A 22084-nucleotide genomic window follows, 5' to 3' on the forward strand; every position below is an offset into this window, starting at 1 on the left:
TCGATCAGTTTCTCTTATGGATCCTACAAACTTCGCAATAGATCATCTAATAGTCGATTAAAAGAAAATAATTTACCTTTGATTACAAAATTTTATTGTAAAAGATTTTTGATCGTAAGGCCTCGAGTCTGATACCGCCGTCCCTGATATTTCCAAGAAATGAATCTTTTTCCATATAAGAAATAAACGTAATTGTACAAATCTCCTGTCGTCCATTTGATTTTACATTAAAATAAAAAAGAATAAGTTTAACTTACATTTTTCTTCGAATATTTTTTGAACGTTTAATGGAAAAATTCTCGAATTAGATGTCGAATCGCGAAAATGCGAAGATGACTATTAGATTATACGTAGATTAAAATATAACATAGAAATACGGATAATTCATCGTCTCGGATGATAGAACGTTCGATCATGGTTATAATTCGGAAAAGAGAAAATAGTACAAAAATAAGATAATCACTTGTAACTTTGCGAAAAATGTCGAATGCATTGTCTTGCTTGATGAATTTCGCAGCAACAACGAATGGCGGGAAGCCGAAACAAAAGACGAGAGCGTGTGCATGCGCCCAACGATGTATTGCCAACTTTTCATTAATTCTTTTCTATAAAGAATCTTTTCCGACGATAATTAATGTCAAAAGTAATAATACGTGTTATATTTACCTTGCTATTGTTAACGATAAGGATAATTAAAAGATGGAATAAAAGTTTATTGCGAAAAATTTTCTTGTTCTTATAAAATAAGTGAAAATAGTTCGAACAAGTATGCAATTGGTATCAATGACGAAGAAGACGTTGATTGGTTGATTGAAAGTCAGCCTTAATAAAGTTGACTTTATACGATACGAAAAATATTTAATTGTACGATTTTGAAGAAAAAGAAACCAATTATTTTCTATTTTCTATGTACTATTTTTTTAAATATCGTAATCAATATATTAAATGACAGTAACGAAGATAAGAAAATATGAAATAGGTGAGAATTTGTTAATTAGGCGGACTATTTTTTTCATCGACTTTAATGAAGCTTAAATAATTTCTCTCTCGCATGCGCAGTTGCATTTAATGAATTTGTTACTGCCACGAAGACATTATTTCGCATTTTATGATGCACTATATAGATATTTATAATAATTTCCATCCGTCCACATGATCGATTAATGATTTGATAATTGTGTTTCAGTACCGTGCACATGTGTGTCAGTTGTGACGAATATGTGACATGTAACAATAGGTCAAATTAAAAGGATTTATGAAAAAATATGCAGTAAATGTATCGATAAAAAGTTAATATGGCAACATCAGAGAGTGATGATTTTGAGAGTGCTGACGAAGAATTAGCTCATAATGTAGCTTCAAAAGTTAATGTAGAAGATACGAGGTGGCCTGGTATGCAATCGGTCGTTGATTCTGAATCGGATGACGATACAGAATGCATTCCACAGTTACCCAGAAAAAATATCTTAATCTATGAGAAGCCCAGATTCCGTTCTTTTCCAAGAGAAGTTGCTAACAGTGAAGAAAAGCTTATTACCTTAAAGGACACGCCTACTAAAGAATGTAATGACGAAGAAAGTAAAGTGTCTGCTGAAAAAATGCAAGAGATTGTTTCTACGGCAGATATAGTAACAGAAACAACAGTAATCAAAGACAATACATTAGAAACTTGTGCTATAAATCAAGAAAATTCTACAGAAGTTACATCAAAAAATACGTCAACCATCGGTCTTAAAGAGGAAAAGTTGCCTAGATCTAGAAGATCAGCCGATGGTCCTAGAAAACTTGGTGTCAAAAAACTAGGAACAAAGATTGAAAAAGAGTCTGAAATTACACCTAATACGACTGAAAATGTAAAAGAAAATATATCTACAAAGAATGTAATTTCTAAGCAATCTATAAAGGAGATAGATGTTGTTTCTAATATATCTTCTAATAAGGATCTCTCAGAAGTTGACATGCCTGAAGAATTGAAATCAAATAAAAAATTTAAAGAGATATTTAAACCTCAAGGATGGGAAAAAATTGGTAATAATATAGAATTAGTTGAAGATCTAACGGAACAAAAAATTCAACCAGTATTAGATAGATTATCCTTAGATGATAAAGATACTGAAAATTCTTTGTGGGCCAATTGGGGTAGTTGGGGAGTAAGTTCCTTGATTAACACTGCTTCTGCTGGAGTTTCTACTTTGACAACTCATGTTAGTCAAGGATTATCGCTTTTGGAAGAGACAATAAATGTATCGGATGCCTCGCAGTTGCAAATGATACAAAATACTCAAGAAGAAGAAGAAGTTGTAATTCCTGGTATAATATATTATTACTATATTACTGTTATATCATATATTATATCATAAGTTTATAAATTTCTAATATATATTTGTGCTTACAGAAAAAGAGTCTAAAGAAACCGAATCTAATCTATCTCAAGTACCTTTTGGTTTAAGTAGTTTTTTATTTGGAGTTTCATCCATTACAAAACTAGTTGAATCAACTGGTAGCAAAGTTATGACCGGTGGTTTAGATACCTTAGAAGCAATAGGTAAAAAGACAATGGAAGTTCTACAAGAAGGTGATCCTGGTTTAAAAAAAAAGAGAGCATTTTTTATGACAGAAGAAAATAAACCAAATTTATCTCAAATACTTAGAGAAGCAAAAGAAAAAGCAGCATCTGAAGAAAAAACTATTGAAGAGAAACAGTTGGCAAGGAAAATCCACTTCGAATCTTTATTTGATGATTATCAGGGTCTGGTTCATCTAGAAGCATTAGAAATGTTGTCAAAGCAGTGTAATATAAAGATTCAAGGATATCTGATAAATCTTGACGCGGAAGATTTGGTGTCCCTGCAAGAAACATTAGAAGAAGTTAAAGAGTTATGTGACTTAGATGACGAAGAAAATAAATCAGAAAATAAAAAAGATCTCAAAAGTCGTTTGGCTGATGCTTGCCAAGAATTAGAAATTATTATTACATATGAAAAACTTGAAGATGTAAGCAAATATTATTATGATATAAAAATTGTTATTTACTTATAGCAAGAATATCTTTTGTAGGTTTGGAATGAAGTTAAATCAAGTTCATATCTTGCCTCGCCCATGTCTCATACGAATCTGGAGATCTTTCAATGTGCTATTTCTACTATAGCAAAGTTTACAGCAGTTAGTGTGGAAAGGTTTCATAAAACTGCAGAATTACTTTTAATTAAAGAAAGACGTAGTACTGCAAGTGAAGCAGATGCACTTGTTCGACTAACACATATCTTAACAGATGAGATTAGTTTACTGGCTACACATTTCTCCGATGTATTAAATGAATTTATTAAAATGTCTAACAATGCAGATAGTATTAATGATAATATAACAACAATCTTTTTTGAAGTAAGTTTATGTGTGTATGTATATATGTATACATATATACTTATTTTTTATTTATTTATTTATTAAAAATTACTTAATTTTATATTATCATTACTAATATTTAATTTTTTATTCGTTCAGGCTGAAAATGCAAGTTCGTACATTCAAGATGCTTTTAAATTGTTAATTCCAATCTTACAAGTTGGTGCTCTTTAAATGGTAAATGCAGTATTTGTTACTAAATAAAAAATACATGATAAAATAGAACTATTAAGTACTCAAGAGATCAGTAAATTAATGTAATGATTTTTTTCATATAAAATAGATCAAAATTATGAATTCATTTTCTTTTTTTTTTTTTTAATCTAATTTCCTAATTCCATATAGCGTATTATGTCTAATCTACTAGTGATTATTCTTATAAATATTAAAAAGTAATTAAAATATTTTCATTTTCAGGATGATTATCTTGTGATAATGATTTGTTTAAATAGAACAATGCAGGTTCGTATATGAGAAAACGATAGATTGATATTTAAGTGTAAATATGATATAATGAAAATTTATATAAAATATCTATTTCAATTATTTTATATATCAGCATTAAGGTGATGGTTTATAAATATGTATATTATTTTTTAGATCTTCTTATGCACTTTGTATTCATTATTAACAAAGATAATCATGTATGAAACTCATATTCCAATAACGAAAAAGATGTCTGAAAATTTATCTTATGTTTAATATTTTTATGAATTATGAAAATAAAAAAGAAAAAGAAAAAATGTAAAATTAATGTTTCCCTCTTTTATTTCCAATCGGTGGTTTTTGCAGTTGGAAACTTGAATTTGATTCAATTGTTGACAAAGGTGCAGTAAGATTTGTTGGCGCGTTGAAGTTCAAGCTTGCTGTTGGTGGCTTGACAGATGAATCTATGGTTGTATTTATAGCAGAAGGGACTGGTGTTGTAGTTCCCCAAACTGCAACAACATAGTTACTAATCAAAACGAATTCATCAAAAGATCATGGTAAACTTAAATGCACGTACATTAGCTGAAGCTGTTGGATGTTTTCCATGAATTCATAGAATCATTAATGAGTGTTACACATTATCTGCAGGTTTAATCCATAATTGATATGTAATAGAAATAATCAGCAAAAATTGCTAATGTAACTACTACAATTTTTTCCTAGATTTGAATAATTCCTGAATTACATAAACTACATCTTACCCATCTTTACACTTACACTAAAGATTCTGCTAGTTAAGAGATACTAGCAGAAATATTATCTTTACATACAAATTTTACCACCACTTCTTGAATAATGCAAGTATTATTATATCAACTTTGATGGTAAAGCAGGAGCACTTAAAGCATACATAAAATACACAGCCATTCCTTAAGAAGCAAAAGACAAAACTTTTCATTTCTTTTTCTTAGTTAATATATATATATATACCCAAATATAATATTTTATATCTGACAAACACAAGTTTGCTCCCAAAATATTATATAGAAAAGCTCCATAATTTTTCCCATAGTTTGTATCACAAAAAAGAAAGTAAAATTCAATACCTCAATAACTAAAATACAGCCTCTACTTTTCCCCTGCAAACGCAAAATTAAAATCAAATAATAAAAATAATATGTATAAACAAAGAAAAAATATATATATGTATTATGTATAAAAAAGACAAATCACAGAGCAGTTTCATGTCTTGTATATATTACTTCTACAGTACTTAATAAGGACGTTAAATGTTAGTAATTTCTACCTTACACTAGATCCACGCAAGACCTGAAGGTAGGACATGTTTATGGGAAAGTTGTAACAACGAGAACACACGTTGTCTTGGGAGTTTGTCTTTAGCGTGAAATTAAATTAGTATTGCAATGTATTGTAAATCGGTCACATAATTAGTTACCTAGAGGATTTCGCGCATCATAACTGGTTGCTTGAGCGGTATTCAATGCTGTTGAAGATAGGAAGCTTCTGTTGCCTATTGAAATCAAATTATTTGAATTTCTAATATAATACGTATTTCTCGTTACAAAAATGACGTTCTACCTGGACTAAAAGGTGTTGGACCACTAGTAATTCTTCCTATACTGTTCCGCAATGATTTGTCATTTGTCTTAACATCATCAAAAACATTTGTGTTATCTTTTAACACGTATTTTCTAAAATTTAAATATTGTTCCTTTTGTTGTTGTACTTTTGAATGTACACCTTGCAGTTTTCCAGCAACAGCAACTAAAGACTCATGAAGTTTACTCATAGCCATAGTTAATTCTACAAGAAAATCGTATAATTTTTATATTCTTTTATAATCAATATTATTTTTAAACTATTAATAAATTATACCTTGTGGAGTTAAGGTCTTTGGTGTCATCATAGTTTGTATATGTTTTTCTGTTGTTTCAATTTGAGATCTAAATAACATTAAGTCATGTTCGAAATTCTCAGTTAATTCCATGAAAAATAGAAGCGGCGCATTATTTTCATATTGTAAGCCAGGTGGTGTATCGTTTGTTCTTTGAGCTATTTCCGCATTTTGTAATGCTTTTGCTGTATCTTGCTTTAACTTATCGGCAAAAGCACGATCTCGTTGAACAGATCCTGCTAATGTAGTTAAAATTTCCATTAATGATGCAGTATCCTCTGCACAGCGATTTAATGGTCTCGCAGAACCTCTTGCTATATCAGAAGATAAAACCTTCTGAGTTTTTACAAATTCTCTGATTTAAAAAAAAATATTTTGAGGTTATATACATTTGTTTATAGTAATATAATTAGTCAAATAATTCATTTCTTATTACTTGAATTTATCTATGGTTTGCATCAGTTCATTTGGTAATAAATTTTCTTTTGCAGCTGTTGGACTATTGCTTCCTTGGGAAAGACCTTTATTATTAACAGAAACATCTAATCCACCTAATCCTCTACTTGTGGTCGAGGTCGTAGTCGTAGTGGTTGTTAATTTTGTACCCACTAAACCACCACTACTAATAGAACCAAACAGAGATGCTGTAAATACCAATTGTCACTAAAGTACAGTTATTTTTGGTTTAATTATCATGTCCTAATTTATTATACGATATTACGTGCACTGGTAGCAGTTCCAAACATTAAACCTCCCGTCGCAGGTGTGGTATTTAAAGGTCCTTTTAATGTTGTGTTTTGAGCAGGTGTTCCAAAATTACGCCCTGTAAATAAAGGGGCAGAAGTAGTTGGAGTTGAAAATAAATTAGGCGTTGCCGTTGTCGTGACTGTTCCTGCTCCTAACAAGGTGGTAGCTGGTTGACTTGGTGCAGAAGTTGCCGGTGTTGCTCCAAAACCAAAGGTTAGGCCAGTAGTAGTAGCTGGAGTTGATGTTCCGAATGTTAACCCAGTTGCTGGAGTTGTTGAAGTAAAGGACGTGCTATTTAAGTCAATATTATCACCGATATAAGTCGTAATATCATTAACTTATAAATACGAATTTCAATGTAAGAGGTTAAGATATTAAGAGGTTAATTAAATCACATACCTCTGAGTTCCGAATCCAAAACCTGAACTACTCGACGTTATAGTAGGCGTTCCAAATGTAAACGAAGACATTTTTACACATTAAACTTACTTGTAAAGCAGAAATAATTAATCTTATAAATCTACAATACACAACACTCTATCACTTTACACGGTAGTCTGAACTCTTCGAAATCATCTATGTTTTGATTGGTCTACAGAATTGCCCTCTGTAGGAAATTTATAGAACTAAACTTTTAAATATTATGCATTAAATACGTACTTTTTGCGATTTTAAACAAAAAATTAATTAATAATAAATTATTTGTATATATAAAAACAATACGATTACAACAATATCGAAATTATATAATTATTATTTATATTTTTTCTTCTAATTCGCGAAATTTTGTAAAGAACCAATCAGCTTTTTTCTTTTGCGCACTAATACCATATTTTTCAAGTAACTACTTTCAATTCGAGAATCAGTTGAACCGTTTATTACGTGCGGAAAACATAGAGGTGTATGATTTAATTTTTTCTTCTCCCGATTGTAAAAGGTATAAACAAAATTATCCCACATAATATTTCTATATAACAGATAAATGTACAATTCTAATCTCAATAAAGTATGAAAAAAGTAAAATAAATGTAACACTATTACAGAAGCAAACGATCATCAAATCTTTTGGCGGTTTGTCCTGGACGTCATTATTACGCAGTTAGGTACAACAAATTATAAAGCAGTTACAAGTTAAAGTTTTCATCGTAATTAGAGGTAATTAAAATAATATCTAATATCGCTATCTATCTTTCTTCGACATTATATACGATGATTAGAAAAACAGATAAACGTTTTATAATGATTATAATAAGCTAGATATATACACATATATCTATCTATCTATCTATATATATATATAAAACATATAATCACGTTCTCAACGACAATGGTAACACCATCAAACGTTGATTGAATTTAAGGAAGATGTACGATAATACAAAAAAAAATATAGATAATATTTCGATTTATTATTAAACGTGCCTACGTGATACAAATCAGGGGACAACACAATTTCATATTATCATCTTTAAATGTATTAAATACGTTTTTTTTTTCTTTTCCTTTTTTTTTCTTCCTTGCGTGTACGTGACAAAGTTCTAATTAATTATACAGCTTATCTATAGGAAATGGGGTTATTTCAACGAAGTTTACCAGATCGGTACATAGTAGACTATCACAAAGTTGATTGCTGGTTCGATTTCGTACGTGGCGTTGAATTCGTACGTGGGCGTTTCTAAAATGATCACAGTCGTGTGTTGAACAAGACTAAAAGAGCTCTCTCCTCCTTCTTCTCTCTATTTCTTTCTATCTCTCTCTCCATCTTTTTTTATTCTTTTCGAAAAGAATTTCGCCAGATTATATCCGATAGACTCTTTTTTTTAGACTTATACATTATTGTAACATTCCGGGCTCTCTGACCACTAATAAAATCGTTTCCATCTTGTTTATATTATACAATTTACAGTACAAACCGTTATAAATCACTTTCAACACGTTTCGCACATAATTCTTTCTGTTTCTTTTCTATCTTTCATTATTCTTTTTCCTTTATTCTCATCGTGCCCAAAAAGCGTATAATCCGATCCCGTTTGAAAGAAACAAAAAGCAGGAAAGGCGATTAAACGCTTGTACGTAGTTTTAGAAGACACCCGGTATAATTTTTACGCTGTAAAACATTTTTACAGAGTAAAATGAGTCGCTCCGGTGATCATGAAATATGATTGACACGACAATATTATTTTTTCTATCATACAAATACAATGAGACAGCGTGTGCGCGCATTTTATGTATGCATGTATGTATGCACGTATCCATGTATGTATGTTATGTTATATGTTTATGCATGTCCAGTGTTTTTGTATGCTTGTGTCTTTTTTTATGGGGTTCATTTCTCTCTCTCTCTCTCTCACACACACACACACACACACATATTAAAGAATATATTATTCCTAGGTACTTTTGCGATGCCGTGCGATTATTCTAAATATTCAATTGGATGTAAAGATATCAACAATGCCGTGCTAATATTAATACCAACGATATAGGCGTATATATTTTTACGTTTAAGTTTCGATTTTTTCCAACAAATTATTTTCCTTTTCTATCATTTTTCTCTCTCTTTCTCTCTCTGTCTCTCTCTTTCCTCTCGATTAACAAATAATAACGATGCAGTATTGTTCTTTTTCTTAATTATCGCTGCATATTAAAAATAATTTCGAAAAAGGGATTCATAGAAATAATTTTAATTCGCACGTCACCATCGTATGTAAACGACGATATATATACATATATATAAACTTTTCATATAGGTATATATATATATATATAACGTATATATACCGACATCTGTTATATATATATATATATATATATATATATATATATATATATATCACTGTGTACTCTTTACATTTTATACGTTATTGAATGTCGTCCTAAAATTGAAAATAAAAATAAAAGGGTTTAATTAAAGCGCATACAAATAAACATTCGTATGCATACTTATTTACGTGTGTGCGAAAACGCAAGCTGTATAAATATGAACTTATTTTTTGCTTCTTTATATCAGATTTTCATCTCTCGTCTCGTTTCGCTTCGCGAAATAGAATAAATACCTTTTCTTTTTTCTTTTTTCTTTTAGTCCGCTTCTTTTTTCTCTCCTTTGTTTCTTTTTTATATTTTCTTCGACTTTGTATATTTACATACAGAATTTGTTTTTTTCTAAAACGTTTAAATCCGTTCGAACGTTAAGATAATTTGTCGAGGATTATATCCAGCAAACACACGCGTTCTTTTATTTATTTATTTATTTTCCTTTTTATCGCTCTCTCTCTCTCTTTTTCTTCTTAATATTATTTACGAATCTCAATAAATTACGCCTGCCAAAGAATGTTTTTTTTTCTTTTTTTATTTGTTTTTTATTTTGTAATTGCGAGAAAAACGAACATCTTCGTCTCTTCTTCTCTCAACTGGTTCATTATTATTATTATTATTATTATTATTATTATTATTATTATTATTATTATTATTATTATTATTATTATTTTTATTATTATTATTATTATTATTATTATTATTATTATTATTATTATTATTATGTTATTCATTTTATTTTTTTCTTTCATGTAATTAATTATCGACAATCTACGTACAATATCGTCGCTCGATACTATATGCAATATGTAAAATATATAGTATATCTTTTCTTCATTTTCTTTCGTTCGTTAGAAAAAGAAAAATCGTCGTTAGAAAATATTATACCATGACAGATCGGTGGGTGCGATCGCAATATTAAAAATCGCTCTCGTTTTATTTGTTTATTACTTTTTCCCCCCCTTTGTTTTTTTTCTCTGTTTTTTTTCTTTTTTTTTATGAATCTTCCGCAACGTCTTTCTCCTCCTCACCCTCAGCAACATCTTCAATCGTGATTTAATTTATGGCACTAAAGGTCAGCTTTTACAATAGCGAAATGAAAGAATCAGATTTATTATCGTATTTCTTTTAATTTGTTTAAAAATCGTATTATCTATTGCTGGATAAAAGGTTCATGTTTCTGTTCCTCTCTATGTATGTGTAACGTGTGTGTATGTGTATTCTTCTGTGTATACATTTTGTGCATATGCAATGAAACAGCTGTACACTTCGGTGGAATGAGCCTAAGATTATTTCATTTTTCGTTTTTGCAACTTCACTTTTTAACTTGAAACGTGTAACTCCGTTTATAATATTATTTATTATTTATTGGTATTACGTTAATAATCAAACGTCTTTTGATAATTCATTATGTATGTATATACATATATATATATACATATATATATATATATATATATATATATATATATATATACACTCTACATGAATCAGTGTGATTATGAGAATAGATTAAAGCATATATTTTTCTAAAGATTCTTTTCATTATAATTTAGATCTATATAATCGAATTATTGAATTTTTGCTGACTTATTCGCTCTCTTTTAGGCCACTGTTATAATATATGCTTTAATTATCTACTATTATCTTTGCACTCCAATTTATTCACTTTTTCTTACTTCTTGTTATCACATATGTTTCTTAGAAATTAGGATTGCAGTGCTCTTTATAATTTAATATCAAATGTGCGGTAATATATATAGCGTTAGAGAGAGAGATCGCGTGTTAAAATCAAAGATTTTCATAAAGATATAAAAAGCAAACAAAAAAACTAAAAATAAGAAAATAATAAAAAGAAATCTTTTTTGTTAACATTACACTCTAAGGCCGATAATATCGAATGGTACATTCTGTCGAATATTTTTCATATTCAAAAGTAATTAAATAGTTATTAATTGTTAGGCCAGGCTAGGATCTATTGAGATCGTTAATTCAGATAAAACATTTCTTTTTTTTTTTTTTTTTCTTATAAAAATCGGCCTAAGTAATATTTAATATATGACAATTGGAGTGTACACGTGTGTAAACGAGCCTATAATTAATTAATTTTATTTAGCACCGGAACTCTACCGAAGTATACAACAAAGACATTTATTTATTAAACTATTTTTTATAATCCGAGCTCATCCGTTTCTCTTATTACATACATTCTAATAATCTGGATACTCGGAAAAGGCTTGGCAATTAGAAACAATTATAAGATGTTCGATATTTTTCCAAATCGCTCATCATTATTATCATTATTATCATCGTCATCATTATCATCATCATCATCGTCATCATCATCGTCATCATCATATTTTATCTTGAGATGTATTGCGATAAAAAAAGAATGTAAGCGGATTTCTGTATAGCAAGTTAGCATTTTGTACTATTTTTTTTCTTTTTCTTTTCTTTTTTTAATTATTTTTATTTAATTTCTTTTCTTTTTGTTTTTTTGTTTTTTCTTCTTTTGTTATTTTATTTTATTTATTTTTTTTTAATTTTTCCCAAAACTGCTGCTCGTTTTTCCTCAAAGACCCCTTGTTTAGACACATTCTTTCGAATTAGATCATCGTCATCGTCGTCATCGTCGTCATTATCGTCGTCGTCGTCTGATCACAGCGATTACTATATTGTCACATCACGACATTCATTATGTGCAGAAAGAGCTTCGAACAATTTTTCTATATTCGAAGTACGTACATACATATGTACATAGATAGATACATACATACATATACATTTATACATATGTATATATGTACGTAGAAAAAGAACATTCTTTGTTTCAATTGATCTATTATTTATCTATCATCGGTCGTCTATCTTAAAAGACAAAGAATTTGATAATGGCAGTTTGACCAATCGAAGCCATAAAACGCACTCGAGTTTACCATAGAAAAATTTCGCCGTTTTTCTCGCCTATACAGAGTCAACAACAACAACAACAACAACAACAACAACAACAACAATGCAATCAAAATAATTTAAAAAAAAATGAAAAGAAAGAAGTTACATATTCGGACTTTTCAATAAATATTTCTCCTTAGACTCGTTACATGGAATTATTATATATTATAACGTTCGAATATTATCGAAAACGATTCTTATATTTATTCTTCTCTTCTGATACTTTTACAGAAAATTCATAGTGTTATTTATTTATTTATTTTTTTCTTCTTTTTGCTTTTTTACGTGTGTATGTTGCGTGCATTTGTGTACGTGAACCTCGGTGAAAATACATATCGACTCGACGATGTATCCCAATACAACAATTCTTAAGAGGCTAATATAATCGATTGATAGTAATCGAACATAGAGGAGAACATTATTCGCATATCGTTATTGCAATTAACTTTTATCCGCGATACAAAAGGCAATGTCATCTTAAAATCGTAATGATTCTCTATTGAAAAAAAGAGAGAAGCCTACGATGATGGAAACTTCAACTTGTCGAAAATCACAAAATGCTTTTTTTGCTTGTATGTATATTTGCATGTATGCATAGATGCATGTATGTATGTATGTATGTACCTATGTATATTGTGTAACAGAGCTAAACGCGTTTTCAATTTACGATTCAACGAAAAATAATTCATTATGTGTGCTTTAGTTTTTTCTTTGTTCGTTCTCTTTTCTTTCCCATTTTTCTCTTTCTGTTGTGAGTTACAGCGGCACTGTTGATTCTTAAAAAAAAAAAAGGAAAAAAAAAGAGAAAAGAGAAAACCACATGAATGGGGACAGCTGACTTACGCGCAAATTAGCTTAAATTTGGCTTCTAACTCGCTAACTGCCATGCTTGCCCATACACAGTTATATATATGTTTGTGAGTGTATATTTATACACGTGATACGTGTGTCATGTATGAAATCTCTAAAGATGTACATACATATAAACATAGTCGTAGAATGTGTAGGACTTTACAAAAGTAAAATGATCGTCTCAATTATAATGATATGCAAGAATTTTATTCGTTTATTATTGACGTAACTAAATCGTAAGAATTTGATATAATAAAATAAATAAAATAATAAAAGGAGAGAGCGAGAGAGAGAGAGAGAGGGGGGGGGAGAGAGAGAGAGAGAAATAAAAAGAAAACACGAAATAAATAAAATAAAATAAAATAAAATAATATGAAAGAGAAACACATTTCTATATAAATTGCATAGAATGGCAGTGAACGCGTTAATAATGTATATAATATCGTTAAGACTTCTGAAATGGGTCTTTGGTTCTGTAGCAATGTGCTACGTCACTTTCAAAAAGAAGCACTGCATCCACTTATGAGATGGAAGCAAAATAAATTTGGGCAAGGAAACAACATGCTACAATACTTAATATCATTTGAAAACTCTTCCTTCGAAGGTTCATCTCCTTGTTACATTTGTACATGTCAAATGAGCCTCGATCATCATCATTATCATTATCATCGTCTTCATTATCATCATTATCATTATCATTATCATCATCATTATCATCATCGTCATCATCATCATCATCGTCATCGTCATCATCATCATCATCATCATCATCATCATCATCATCATCATCATCATCATCATCATCATCATCATCATCATCATCATCATCATCATAATTATTATCATTATCATCATCATCATCATCAGTATCAGTATCATCATCATTATCACGCTTATGTAATGTAAGAGCGTTCTCAGCGATAGGATGCACGAGACAAAAAGTGAAAATGAGAAATCGTGAAATTGTATTTATATGATGTTCCATTAAGCAAATTTAAGCAATTCCAAAAAGAAAAAAGAAAAGAAAAAGAAAACAATGTTTTATTGTATCGTGCTTTCGCAAATTCCTTAATGACTTCTAGAGATATCGCAATTTATATTATATTATGTTATATTTTCATTTAGGTTTTCTCATTTCTTATGAATGATGCTTAAATGTTAAGTTGAGAAAATAATTCTTTTTCTTCTTCATCTTCTTCTTTTTCTTATTCTTCTTCTTCTTCTTCCATATTTTTTCTTTTTTTTTTTATATATATATAACAAGCAAAGTGTGTGTCGTTACACAAGCCGTTTCGTTGATATAAATGCACACCATCACTTTCAGAAGTTTTCATACGAAACGATAGAAGAGAATAATTAATTGATAAACGTGCAAACATTATTCTCTATTTCATATATTATTTAGAAGATAAGTAACTTTTCATTTTGCAAAATAATATCCAGAATGTGTGTGATATAACGTGAAACGTTAAGATTTAAGCTATTGCACCTAGACAAGAGACGTACCTCTTTATTCAAACAGTTTTTCATTTTATATGCGCGTCCAATGTATTATCTCTTTGTACCTCTGGCAGTAATCGGAAAGATAGCGTGCATCGATGTCAACGCAACAACCTCTATATTAAAACTTGTCTCTTCACATAAATATTTTTCATATCCTTAAGTCTTTTTTTATTTTTTTAATTTTTTTAATTTTTATCTTTATTTTTATTTTTTTCATCTTTTATTTTATGGATCAATGGTTCCAGCAGAGATATCCAATGATTTAATCAGCACCCGATATTTTCTTTTTTGTCCTTTTTTTAATTTGCTTTTTGTTTGTGTTCTTTTAAAGTATGTGCTTTCTCGTTAGAACGCGAATCGAGAGAATCATACAAGAGTGTAAAGAAGAAAATATTACAAATTTTTAACCTCAGAGAACCATCGTATTATTAATCTTTCTTTCTTTCTCTTTTTCCCTTTTTATTCTTACTTGTATTTTTTTTACGTTTTTTTTTCTTTTTTCTTTTCCTTTTTTTTTAATTATTGTATCCTGTCCTTTGCGCTGAGCGTATTGCAACTCTAAGAATTTTCGTGAAGTACCGTCGATTAGAAAGCACGAAAAGTATCATTTTTAATTACTTTGGGATGATGTACTATGCATTGCAATCTTCCTACGTTGTTTTAGTTTCTTTTTTCTTTTTTTTTTTTCTTTACGTTGTTTTCAGTCGAAATCTTTCAACTTTTTTGCTATTATAATAAAAAATTTTCGAACAATATCGGCACTTTTTTACTGTTTCTTTTTTTTCTTAAACGTCGCCCCTGTGTGTTCAACGAAAGTCAGTCGTAACACGTAAATTTTCACGTGATTAAACGAGGACTGTGTAAACCTTCGACCTGAGTATCTATTTGAGGATGATGTTGGGTATCGGGTGGTCCCCAATCGTGCAAATTTCCACTGTTCGCTAGTCGGTGAGTGAGTCGATGTGCTATTGAAAAACCTCCGCTACCTTCCAATTGCGTTAGGACTATGATAACTTGTCTGGAAAAAGGAGTATCGTAAGGATAGCAATTTCATAATAATATAACGAGTAAAACGTACCTGTGAAGTGGGGGAACACTATCGGCAGTTCTGAGCTGTCCTCTTGTGGACACAACGTTATAGCTTTCATGGCAGTCACATTTTACGTGTATCCATTTATTAACATGACGATTTTCCACCATTACCACCAAACCAGCCCATCCTTTGGTTAAATAATACGCCGTCATACCTTCTCTTCCCTAGAAAGATATTTCCCTTTTAATTTCGGTCGATATTATAGAATTCAAATCGATAATAAATCAACAAAGTTTCTTTTTACCTCGTGTCGCTGTCCTTTCGCCAACGTTAAACTTATAATCGCATCGGCCAATACGAACGCAGGAGGAGATATTTGTTCTACCAGAAGTCTCTTAGAGCTATGTATTGCGAGGACATACTCCGGATAGCTGGATGTATCCTCCATACCGGTATGCCAATGATTAAATGCCAAACATACGACTATATACAAGTCCCTTTCTAACATTTTGTGACATCCAACGAATCCTCGTACCTGCCGCTTACTATGCTCTACCAATCTCCCCACTTCTGGTGCTGCTGGTGACCGCGTGCGAAATACAACCACACATAGATCTAACTGAGAACGTTGTGACTTTTCAGAATTCCTACGTATTTTTCAAACAAACAAATTCTTAAGGTCTTACTTTTACTCGACCGTCAAGTTAATAGAAACATGCATACCTTTGACCCTCTTGGAATAGTGTGAACTCAGTCTCAGTTGGTTCTAATACTGTTAACAATACGCACGATAAATGCCTAAGAGATGATAAAGGCGGTAGCGTACCACGTAATCTAACTTCGCTCCAACCAACTCTCGTCTTGCATATATCTATGCAATCGAAATATTTTAACACGTCGTCAAAGGAAATCCAAAACACGCCGTCCGAAGCACCGTGTGGCATTAACATTTCTCGTAATTGCGGAGTCCATATAGGACTATCGTCGGACCAATCTCCTTTCCAGCTGTAATGACCCCAGGGATTTCGTAGTCTCAACAAACGTATTCCCTGAAAAGAGATATTCCGTTGTAGTTCGATCGTATCGTCGAACGTGATTACGACGTTTTGTTGTAACTCACCTGAACGTCGCGTACGTCGAGAACGGAATACGCGTGCCTGGAACAATTGTTAAAGTTTTAAAAGTTCGTAGAACGTATTAGTTTTGTTGGAATCGATTAAATTTCGAGTCTACCTTGGTCTTAAACCTTTTCTTTGATACTCTTCTTCGTCGACTTTCATATTACCACCACCACAGCTAGCACCCATCAGAAACATAGCTTGTCTCGATGACAAAAGTTGTGCCCAAATTAAATCCTTATCAAGTTCATCTTCGCTTGGTAATGCAGAAGGCTGCAAAGGTACGCTTTCGCACGGTGCGCCGGTTAACGTAGCTAAACCTTCAATAGCTCTACCCGATACCAAAGCTTCGTAACAACCATGAATTTTAGCAACGGCCTTTTCGATCAATGGTACCCAAAGTTGTTTTCTTTTTGCCTGTGAATATACTAAGTGACCTCTTTTGTCACAAGGCAAGAGATCATCGACCAATACCGTTGTCCATTTTCCATCTTTACACAGTCTAACTTGATAAGCCCCTTCGGGACACGTTTCTCTCATCACGAGAACCCTTCTTACGAGTTCGTCGCTTTCTGCCAATACGGCCAATGCTGAAAGTAACCAGCAATTTCCTAAAACTCCTTGCGAAATATCTGAGGGCAACGGTGTTCTAAAAACAGCCCATGGCAGTTTAGAGTCGACGCTCGAGTCAACGTTAATTTGATGAGGTCTTCTCCATTGAACTACGTGATTATCTTTCGTATCCGCGGGATTATAGTACAAAGATTTTGGAGCTGGTGGAAATGAATCGTCGACGAAGGGCTCGTTCGTCTTAAGGGAAAAAGAAAAAAGAGGAAGTGTAGTTAGTCGATCGTCATAAAGAAAAGTATCGCGCGGTTTTAATTTAGTTCAACGTTCTATTACCTCTTTACAATAACGTACTATACGCTCCCATTTTTCTAGTGCTTCTCTTTCCTCCAATTGTCTTAAATTTTCCATTACCACACTTTCCTGACGTTGCATCGTAAGTGTACTAGTACCAGCCTCGATAAGTCTAGGTCTATCCCCTGATGCTTCGGATAAGGTCTTCGAGCTTTGGCACATTTCGCAAGTTCTGTTTGTACTCTTATTTTCATAAGTACACAGCTTACATTGCCACTGTAACGAGCAAGAAAAGAAAAAGACTATGTGACGTTATCACAGGGAGAAGGAGCATAAATAGAAAAAGGTTCTTACTTGAGTATGACTCGGATCTTTGGATCTTGAATGTCTTTTGTCAGCTATCGAGGAACCGTTCCTTCGTACGGAATTTTTATATTTTTGAGCAACAACTTTTGAATTTGCTGGTTGACAAAGTCTTGGACTTGGACTTCTTTGTCCTTGAATTCTATTGTCCTTGGGCACTTCTAAAAAGTCTGCTAACGTCTTACAGGCATTACAAGTTTGTGCTGATAGCGGATTCCTTAATGTACACGAGGGGCATACCCAACTCTCCCCTTTTCTTAATGTAGCATCCTCCAAGTGCATTATGCTTTTAAGTTTGGAGCCACCACACGCTTCGCACGTAGTTCGCGAAGCAGCGTTAAGTAATGTACACTTCTTACAAGTCCAAACCGGAGAAGGAGGAGGATCCAACTGATCGTCCAAATCAGACTCTGCTGTAGCCAAGGTAGCCGATTTTGGTGGGATATATCTGACACTGTCTCGTGACACTATAATAGGAGACTGCACTCGCATAGGACAACTAGCTCCATCCTTAGTCACAGTTATTAAACTAGGTTGCGTGAGAGAAGGTGGTGATCTAGGGGAACCGCAAATATCGCAAGCCACAGACCACAGAGGATTGTAGGCATAAGAACACTTTTGACACGTCCACATACGTTTTAAAGGACTCACACTGGCTACATCACTAACAGGGCTGGTAGCTTCGCTATGTGCCTTGGTGGCTAGTAAACCTAATTTGCTGCTTTGCTTCTTTGGCAATGGTGGTGGAACATCAGGCTCGCTGATACCTATATAAGAATACTTTGGTTTTGAGGTGAAACCAATGGAATGTGGAGGTACCGCCGGTGGTTCTTCGTCGTTTAGACTCCTACGATTTATGGTCTTCCTCTGAGTCACATTTGTAATAGAATTGACATCAGAGAAAGATCGTCTATAAGACAGTGGACCTGCCGAGGACAACGCGCGTGTCTCCCAAGCAGGAACACTGATAACAACACCACTGCACGGTGCTGGGCTTCTAGGTGCTTCGCACGCTTCGCATTGCTCCAATCCCGGTGCGTTATCGAGCGTACAATTATCGCAACTCCACAAGGCATCGTCCTGATGTGCTTCGGATACTACTAAGCTGGTGGGTCTTTGAATAACGAGTTCAGAGAGCTTTTGTACGACGGAGCCATTAGACAAAGAACGACTCACTTTGGATTTAACTCTTTCATACATAGAAGGACTGTGACGCTTAGGAGAACGTTGAGAACTTTCCGCATTATCCGAGTAGGGAAGCGACGTTGGATCCATCGTTTCGAGCGTAGGTAATGTCCACTCCTCGCGTACGTTTCTTCCTCTTTCACTGCGACTTATACTTGTCAATTGTGCCATACCTATCCAGTCAAAATAATGATTATAATCTAATCATCTTATGTCGTATACATAACATCACAAATATACGAGCTCTTTAATACAAATTACCTTTGTTATAAACTCTCTTGGCATTAGAAGGAGTATACGTTATACTATAGCCAGCATCCAAATTTTTGGTCAGACGTCCGAATACTGCATTTTTTAACAATTTTACATTAGGTTCTTGTTTGGTTTTACACTGATTAAGTTTTTTTCCCTTCCTCGCTCCTATCTGTCTTTCATCAAGCTGGGCTATAGAAAAACTAGCATCACAGGCTGCACAAACCAATGTGGAGCTACAACTGTTGTCCAACAAACAACGAATGCAGGTCCACCGTGTCACTAGGGAAGGTACAGAAGTGGATCGTTTAAGCGGCTCTTTGTCACAGATATTCCCACTCCACGAACTATAACGTAGTCTCTTCTTAAGAACATTGGATACAGACGAATCCTTATCAATGCTAGAAAGCAAATACAAAGAAAATATCTATTAACATTGACAAATAATAGAGAAACGTTTATTAAGAGAGCTTTAAAAAAAAAAAGAAAAAAAAAACAAATAACATAACACGTTGTCTAAATGATATGACAGTGTGCAAACAATGTGCCAAGACAAACATAACGGAATAAAATGTCATAGGTACAATGAATTATGTTATTCCTATGACAAAGATATAACTGATAAAATATATCTTCCAATATATAAATTCATTTGAAAAGCTTGGCACCTTTTCACCAGGATCATAACAAGGAATGATTCTTGTTCTTGTTCTCTCCGCTATACAAACATAAACAGGATACTGCGTGCAATGACCAAGGAAGGAGCTTTCATCGAGATAGTTGAACCGGATGGAAGGATGGCAAACAAAGAATAGGGAAAAAGAGAAGAGGAGATGGTGGGTGAGGGGACGAGATCTCCTCACCGTTGAAAAAACCGTAGTGCGAGGGATTCGGTGGGCTCGCGGATGGTAATCGTATCCTCGTGGACGTCAACCTGTGGATGGTTTTCGGTGGTATTGTTACCGAGCCTATGAAAATTGAGCCTTGGTGGTGGCGTCGGTGGTAACGATCCCGACGACGACGACGACGACGAAGACGACGACGATGACGACGACGACGATGACGAAGACGACGACGACGACGACGAAGAAGAAGAAGAAGAAACACCTTCCTCTTCGTCGGGTTCTCCCCCCTCCTCCCCTTCCTCCTCCTCCTCCGCGTCTTTCCCCTCTTTCCTACGACGTAACTGTCTCATCCGGCGCGGAGGAGGTTCCCCGCGCTTTGCGCTCAACTCTCGGCTGAGTCTAGTCGCCCTCTCGTCATCGCTCCTGATTCGTGCCAGGCCGCACCTGGCGCATCGCGCGCTCTCCGTTGGATTTATCAGAGCGCACTCCGAGCAATGCCATTGCAACACCGATGCGATCGAGCCCATTCTCCACGCGTAGTCATGGCTCCTTCGGTCACAGGATCACCGACTCTCTTGGCAGTCACGATCCCCCCTTTCTTTTCTCTTTTCTCTTTCCTCTTTCTCTCCCTCTCGCTCTCTCTCTCTCTTTCTATCTATCTTTTCTTCTATCCCTCTCTCTCTCTCTCTCTCTCTCTCTCTCTCTCGCTTTCTTTCTTTCCCTTCTCTATAAAGAACCCCCTTCGAAAAGAGCACCACGGCCGGTGCCAAAAAACACCTCTTTCTCTCTCGAAAGCGAACTAGGATCAGCAATACCGAGAGCCGAGGAACCGAGCGAACGTCGCCCTCGGCCACGGCGGTAGCTCGCCGTTCTTTGTCATATGTTTCTGGCCGGCCATCTTGTTCGTTCCCTCTCTCTCTTTCTTTCTCTCTTTCTTTACACTATCATCTATTTCTTCTCTCTCTCTCTCTCTCTCTTTCTCTTCCGCGCGCACGGAAATCACAACACACTCGTCTCTTTCTTTCTTTCTTCCTTTCTCTCTCTCTCTCTCTATCTGTCTGTCTTCTGTTTTTCCTTTTTCTGTTTTCTTCGTTCCACTCGATCCCTCCCTCACTCTCTTTCCCTCTCTCCATTTCCCTCAAAATACTTCATTTTCGTTTTCGTCATCTTCCTTCTCATTTTTTTTCCCTCTTTCTTCCTCTTCTCCTTCTTTTTCTTCTCCAACACCAGTGTTCGATCAACGTCCAACCCTTCTCCTTTCTATTTCTCCTTATCACAGGACACTGGAAATGACAATGACGCTCTTCGTTGTCCGCACGCACTTTGTTTATGCTTCGACGAGCGCCCCACCGACTAGATAGATCAATCGTTTGGAAAGGTTGATAGACAGAAGGAGAGAGAGAGAGAGACGTAGTAACACAGAACACGTCGAGTCTACTTCACTTGAGTTCTCTGCGTGTTGATCGTTCTCTACGTATTGCAACTTGCAACGCAGGGACGTAATATTAACGGCGCACGTTAGGACCTATCGTAGGTTATAATCGACGAATTTTCGGTGATTCAAAGGAACAAAAGAAAAAAGAAGAAAGCGTTCTACTTTGAAAAATGTTCTAGAATAGAAGAGAAATAATAGAATATTTTGTTTCGAATAAATACGAAATAAATAAATATCGTTTTAGACTTCGATCTTAATCGTAACGTTACGTAAACAAAATAAGAAGTATAGTTACAAGTATTATCAAAGCGATATTAATTTTAGGTTAATCGAATAATAGAGAAATGTTAAAGAGTATGTCATTTACGTCATTAACAA

The 22084-nt window shown here is 33.6% G+C and overlaps 4 protein-coding genes across 18 annotated transcripts in view; 2 read left to right on the forward strand and 2 right to left on the reverse strand.

Annotated features, from left to right (window-relative positions):
* Positions 1-826: 826 nt before the first annotated feature.
* On the forward strand, positions 827-4152 carry LOC127070579 (protein FAM114A2). 3 transcript variants are annotated; one of them, XM_051008709.1, is made up of 6 exons: positions 827-979; positions 1187-2310; positions 2396-2994; positions 3058-3381; positions 3502-3579; positions 3820-4152. In XM_051008709.1, the coding sequence occupies exons 2-5, from the start codon at positions 1296-1298 to the stop codon at positions 3574-3576; spliced, it is 2013 nt and encodes a 670-aa protein (XP_050864666.1). In that variant the 5' UTR covers positions 827-979; positions 1187-1295; the 3' UTR covers positions 3577-3579; positions 3820-4152. The 3 variants fall into 3 exon arrangements, with proteins under 3 accessions (XP_050864666.1, XP_050864668.1, XP_050864665.1); XM_051008711.1 differs by lacking the exon at positions 827-979 and having other exon boundaries at positions 1058-2310; positions 3820-3864; positions 4003-4152; XM_051008708.1 differs by lacking the exon at positions 827-979 and having other exon boundaries at positions 1058-2310.
* On the reverse strand, positions 4148-7073 carry LOC127070580 (nuclear pore complex protein Nup58). Of its 11 annotated transcripts, none has more exons than XR_007784585.1 (9): positions 6893-7073; positions 6468-6784; positions 6183-6390; positions 5728-6101; positions 5431-5655; positions 5288-5362; positions 4938-5160; positions 4409-4419; positions 4148-4340 (listed from the first exon to the last, which is right to left on the reverse strand). XR_007784585.1 is itself a non-coding variant. In XM_051008720.1 (9 exons), the coding sequence occupies exons 1-7, from the start codon at positions 6961-6963 to the stop codon at positions 4960-4962; spliced, it is 1281 nt and encodes a 426-aa protein (XP_050864677.1). In that variant the 5' UTR covers positions 6964-7073; the 3' UTR covers positions 4148-4340; positions 4409-4419; positions 4938-4959. The 11 variants fall into 11 exon arrangements, 8 of the variants coding, with proteins under 8 accessions (XP_050864677.1, XP_050864673.1, XP_050864670.1 ...); XM_051008720.1 differs by having other exon boundaries at positions 4938-4970; XM_051008716.1 differs by having other exon boundaries at positions 5138-5160.
* Positions 7074-7370: 297 nt separating this feature from the next.
* LOC127070478 (RNA-binding protein 25) overlaps positions 7371-22084 on the forward strand; it is a 56731-nt gene continuing 42017 nt past the window's right edge. Inside the window, exons 1-2 of the mRNA XM_051008510.1 lie at positions 7371-7430; positions 7537-7648. The gene's annotated coding sequence lies outside the window, so the exon portion shown is untranslated. The remainder of the gene's footprint in view (positions 7431-7536; positions 7649-22084) is intronic.
* LOC127070477 (calpain-D-like) lies at positions 7882-21824 on the reverse strand. Of its 3 annotated transcripts, none has more exons than XM_051008506.1 (10): positions 20290-21788; positions 19436-19827; positions 17981-19347; positions 17669-17902; positions 16881-17575; positions 16768-16804; positions 16371-16696; positions 15952-16294; positions 15693-15871; positions 7882-15632 (listed from the first exon to the last, which is right to left on the reverse strand). In XM_051008506.1, the coding sequence occupies exons 1-10, from the start codon at positions 20796-20798 to the stop codon at positions 15452-15454; spliced, it is 4263 nt and encodes a 1420-aa protein (XP_050864463.1). In that variant the 5' UTR covers positions 20799-21788; the 3' UTR covers positions 7882-15451. The 3 variants fall into 3 exon arrangements, with proteins under 3 accessions (XP_050864463.1, XP_050864464.1, XP_050864465.1); XM_051008507.1 differs by having other exon boundaries at positions 20095-20428; XM_051008508.1 differs by lacking the exons at positions 7882-15632; positions 15693-15871 and having other exon boundaries at positions 16132-16266; positions 20290-21824.

This window comes from Vespula vulgaris, chromosome 18 (genome assembly GCF_905475345.1).
Source record: "Vespula vulgaris chromosome 18, iyVesVulg1.1, whole genome shotgun sequence".
NCBI lineage: Eukaryota > Metazoa > Arthropoda > Insecta > Hymenoptera > Vespidae > Vespula > Vespula vulgaris.

What these genes read in the sequence shown, in the direction of transcription:
- LOC127070579 (XM_051008709.1), top strand. Translation starts at nt 1,296, where the DNA reads ATGGCAACATCAGAGAGTGATGATTTTGAGAGTGCTGACGAAGAATTA. An exon ending in AGAAGAAGTTGTAATTCCTG is followed by an intron (nt 2,311 to 2,395) that starts GTATAATATATT and finishes TTGTGCTTACAG; the next exon opens with AAAAAGAGTCTAAAGAAACC. An exon ending in CATATGAAAAACTTGAAGAT is followed by an intron (nt 2,995 to 3,057) that starts GTAAGCAAATAT and finishes TATCTTTTGTAG; the next exon opens with GTTTGGAATGAAGTTAAATC.
- LOC127070580 (XM_051008712.1), bottom strand. Translation starts at nt 6,963, where the DNA reads ATGTCTTCGTTTACATTTGGAACGCCTACTATAACGTCGAGTAGTTCA. An exon ending in TCCAACACCTTTTAGTCCAG is followed by an intron (nt 5,363 to 5,430) that starts GTAGAACGTCAT and finishes TGATTTCAATAG; the next exon opens with GCAACAGAAGCTTCCTATCT. An exon ending in TGATGCGCGAAATCCTCTAG is followed by an intron (nt 4,341 to 5,287) that starts GTAACTAATTAT and finishes ATGTTGTTGCAG; the next exon opens with TTTGGGGAACTACAACACCA.
- LOC127070477 (XM_051008506.1), bottom strand. Translation starts at nt 20,798, where the DNA reads ATGGGCTCGATCGCATCGGTGTTGCAATGGCATTGCTCGGAGTGCGCT. An exon ending in TAGTACGTTATTGTAAAGAG is followed by an intron (nt 17,576 to 17,668) that starts GTAATAGAACGT and finishes TTTTCCCTTAAG; the next exon opens with ACGAACGAGCCCTTCGTCGA. An exon ending in AGTGTTCCCCCACTTCACAG is followed by an intron (nt 15,633 to 15,692) that starts GTACGTTTTACT and finishes TCCTTTTTCCAG; the next exon opens with ACAAGTTATCATAGTCCTAA.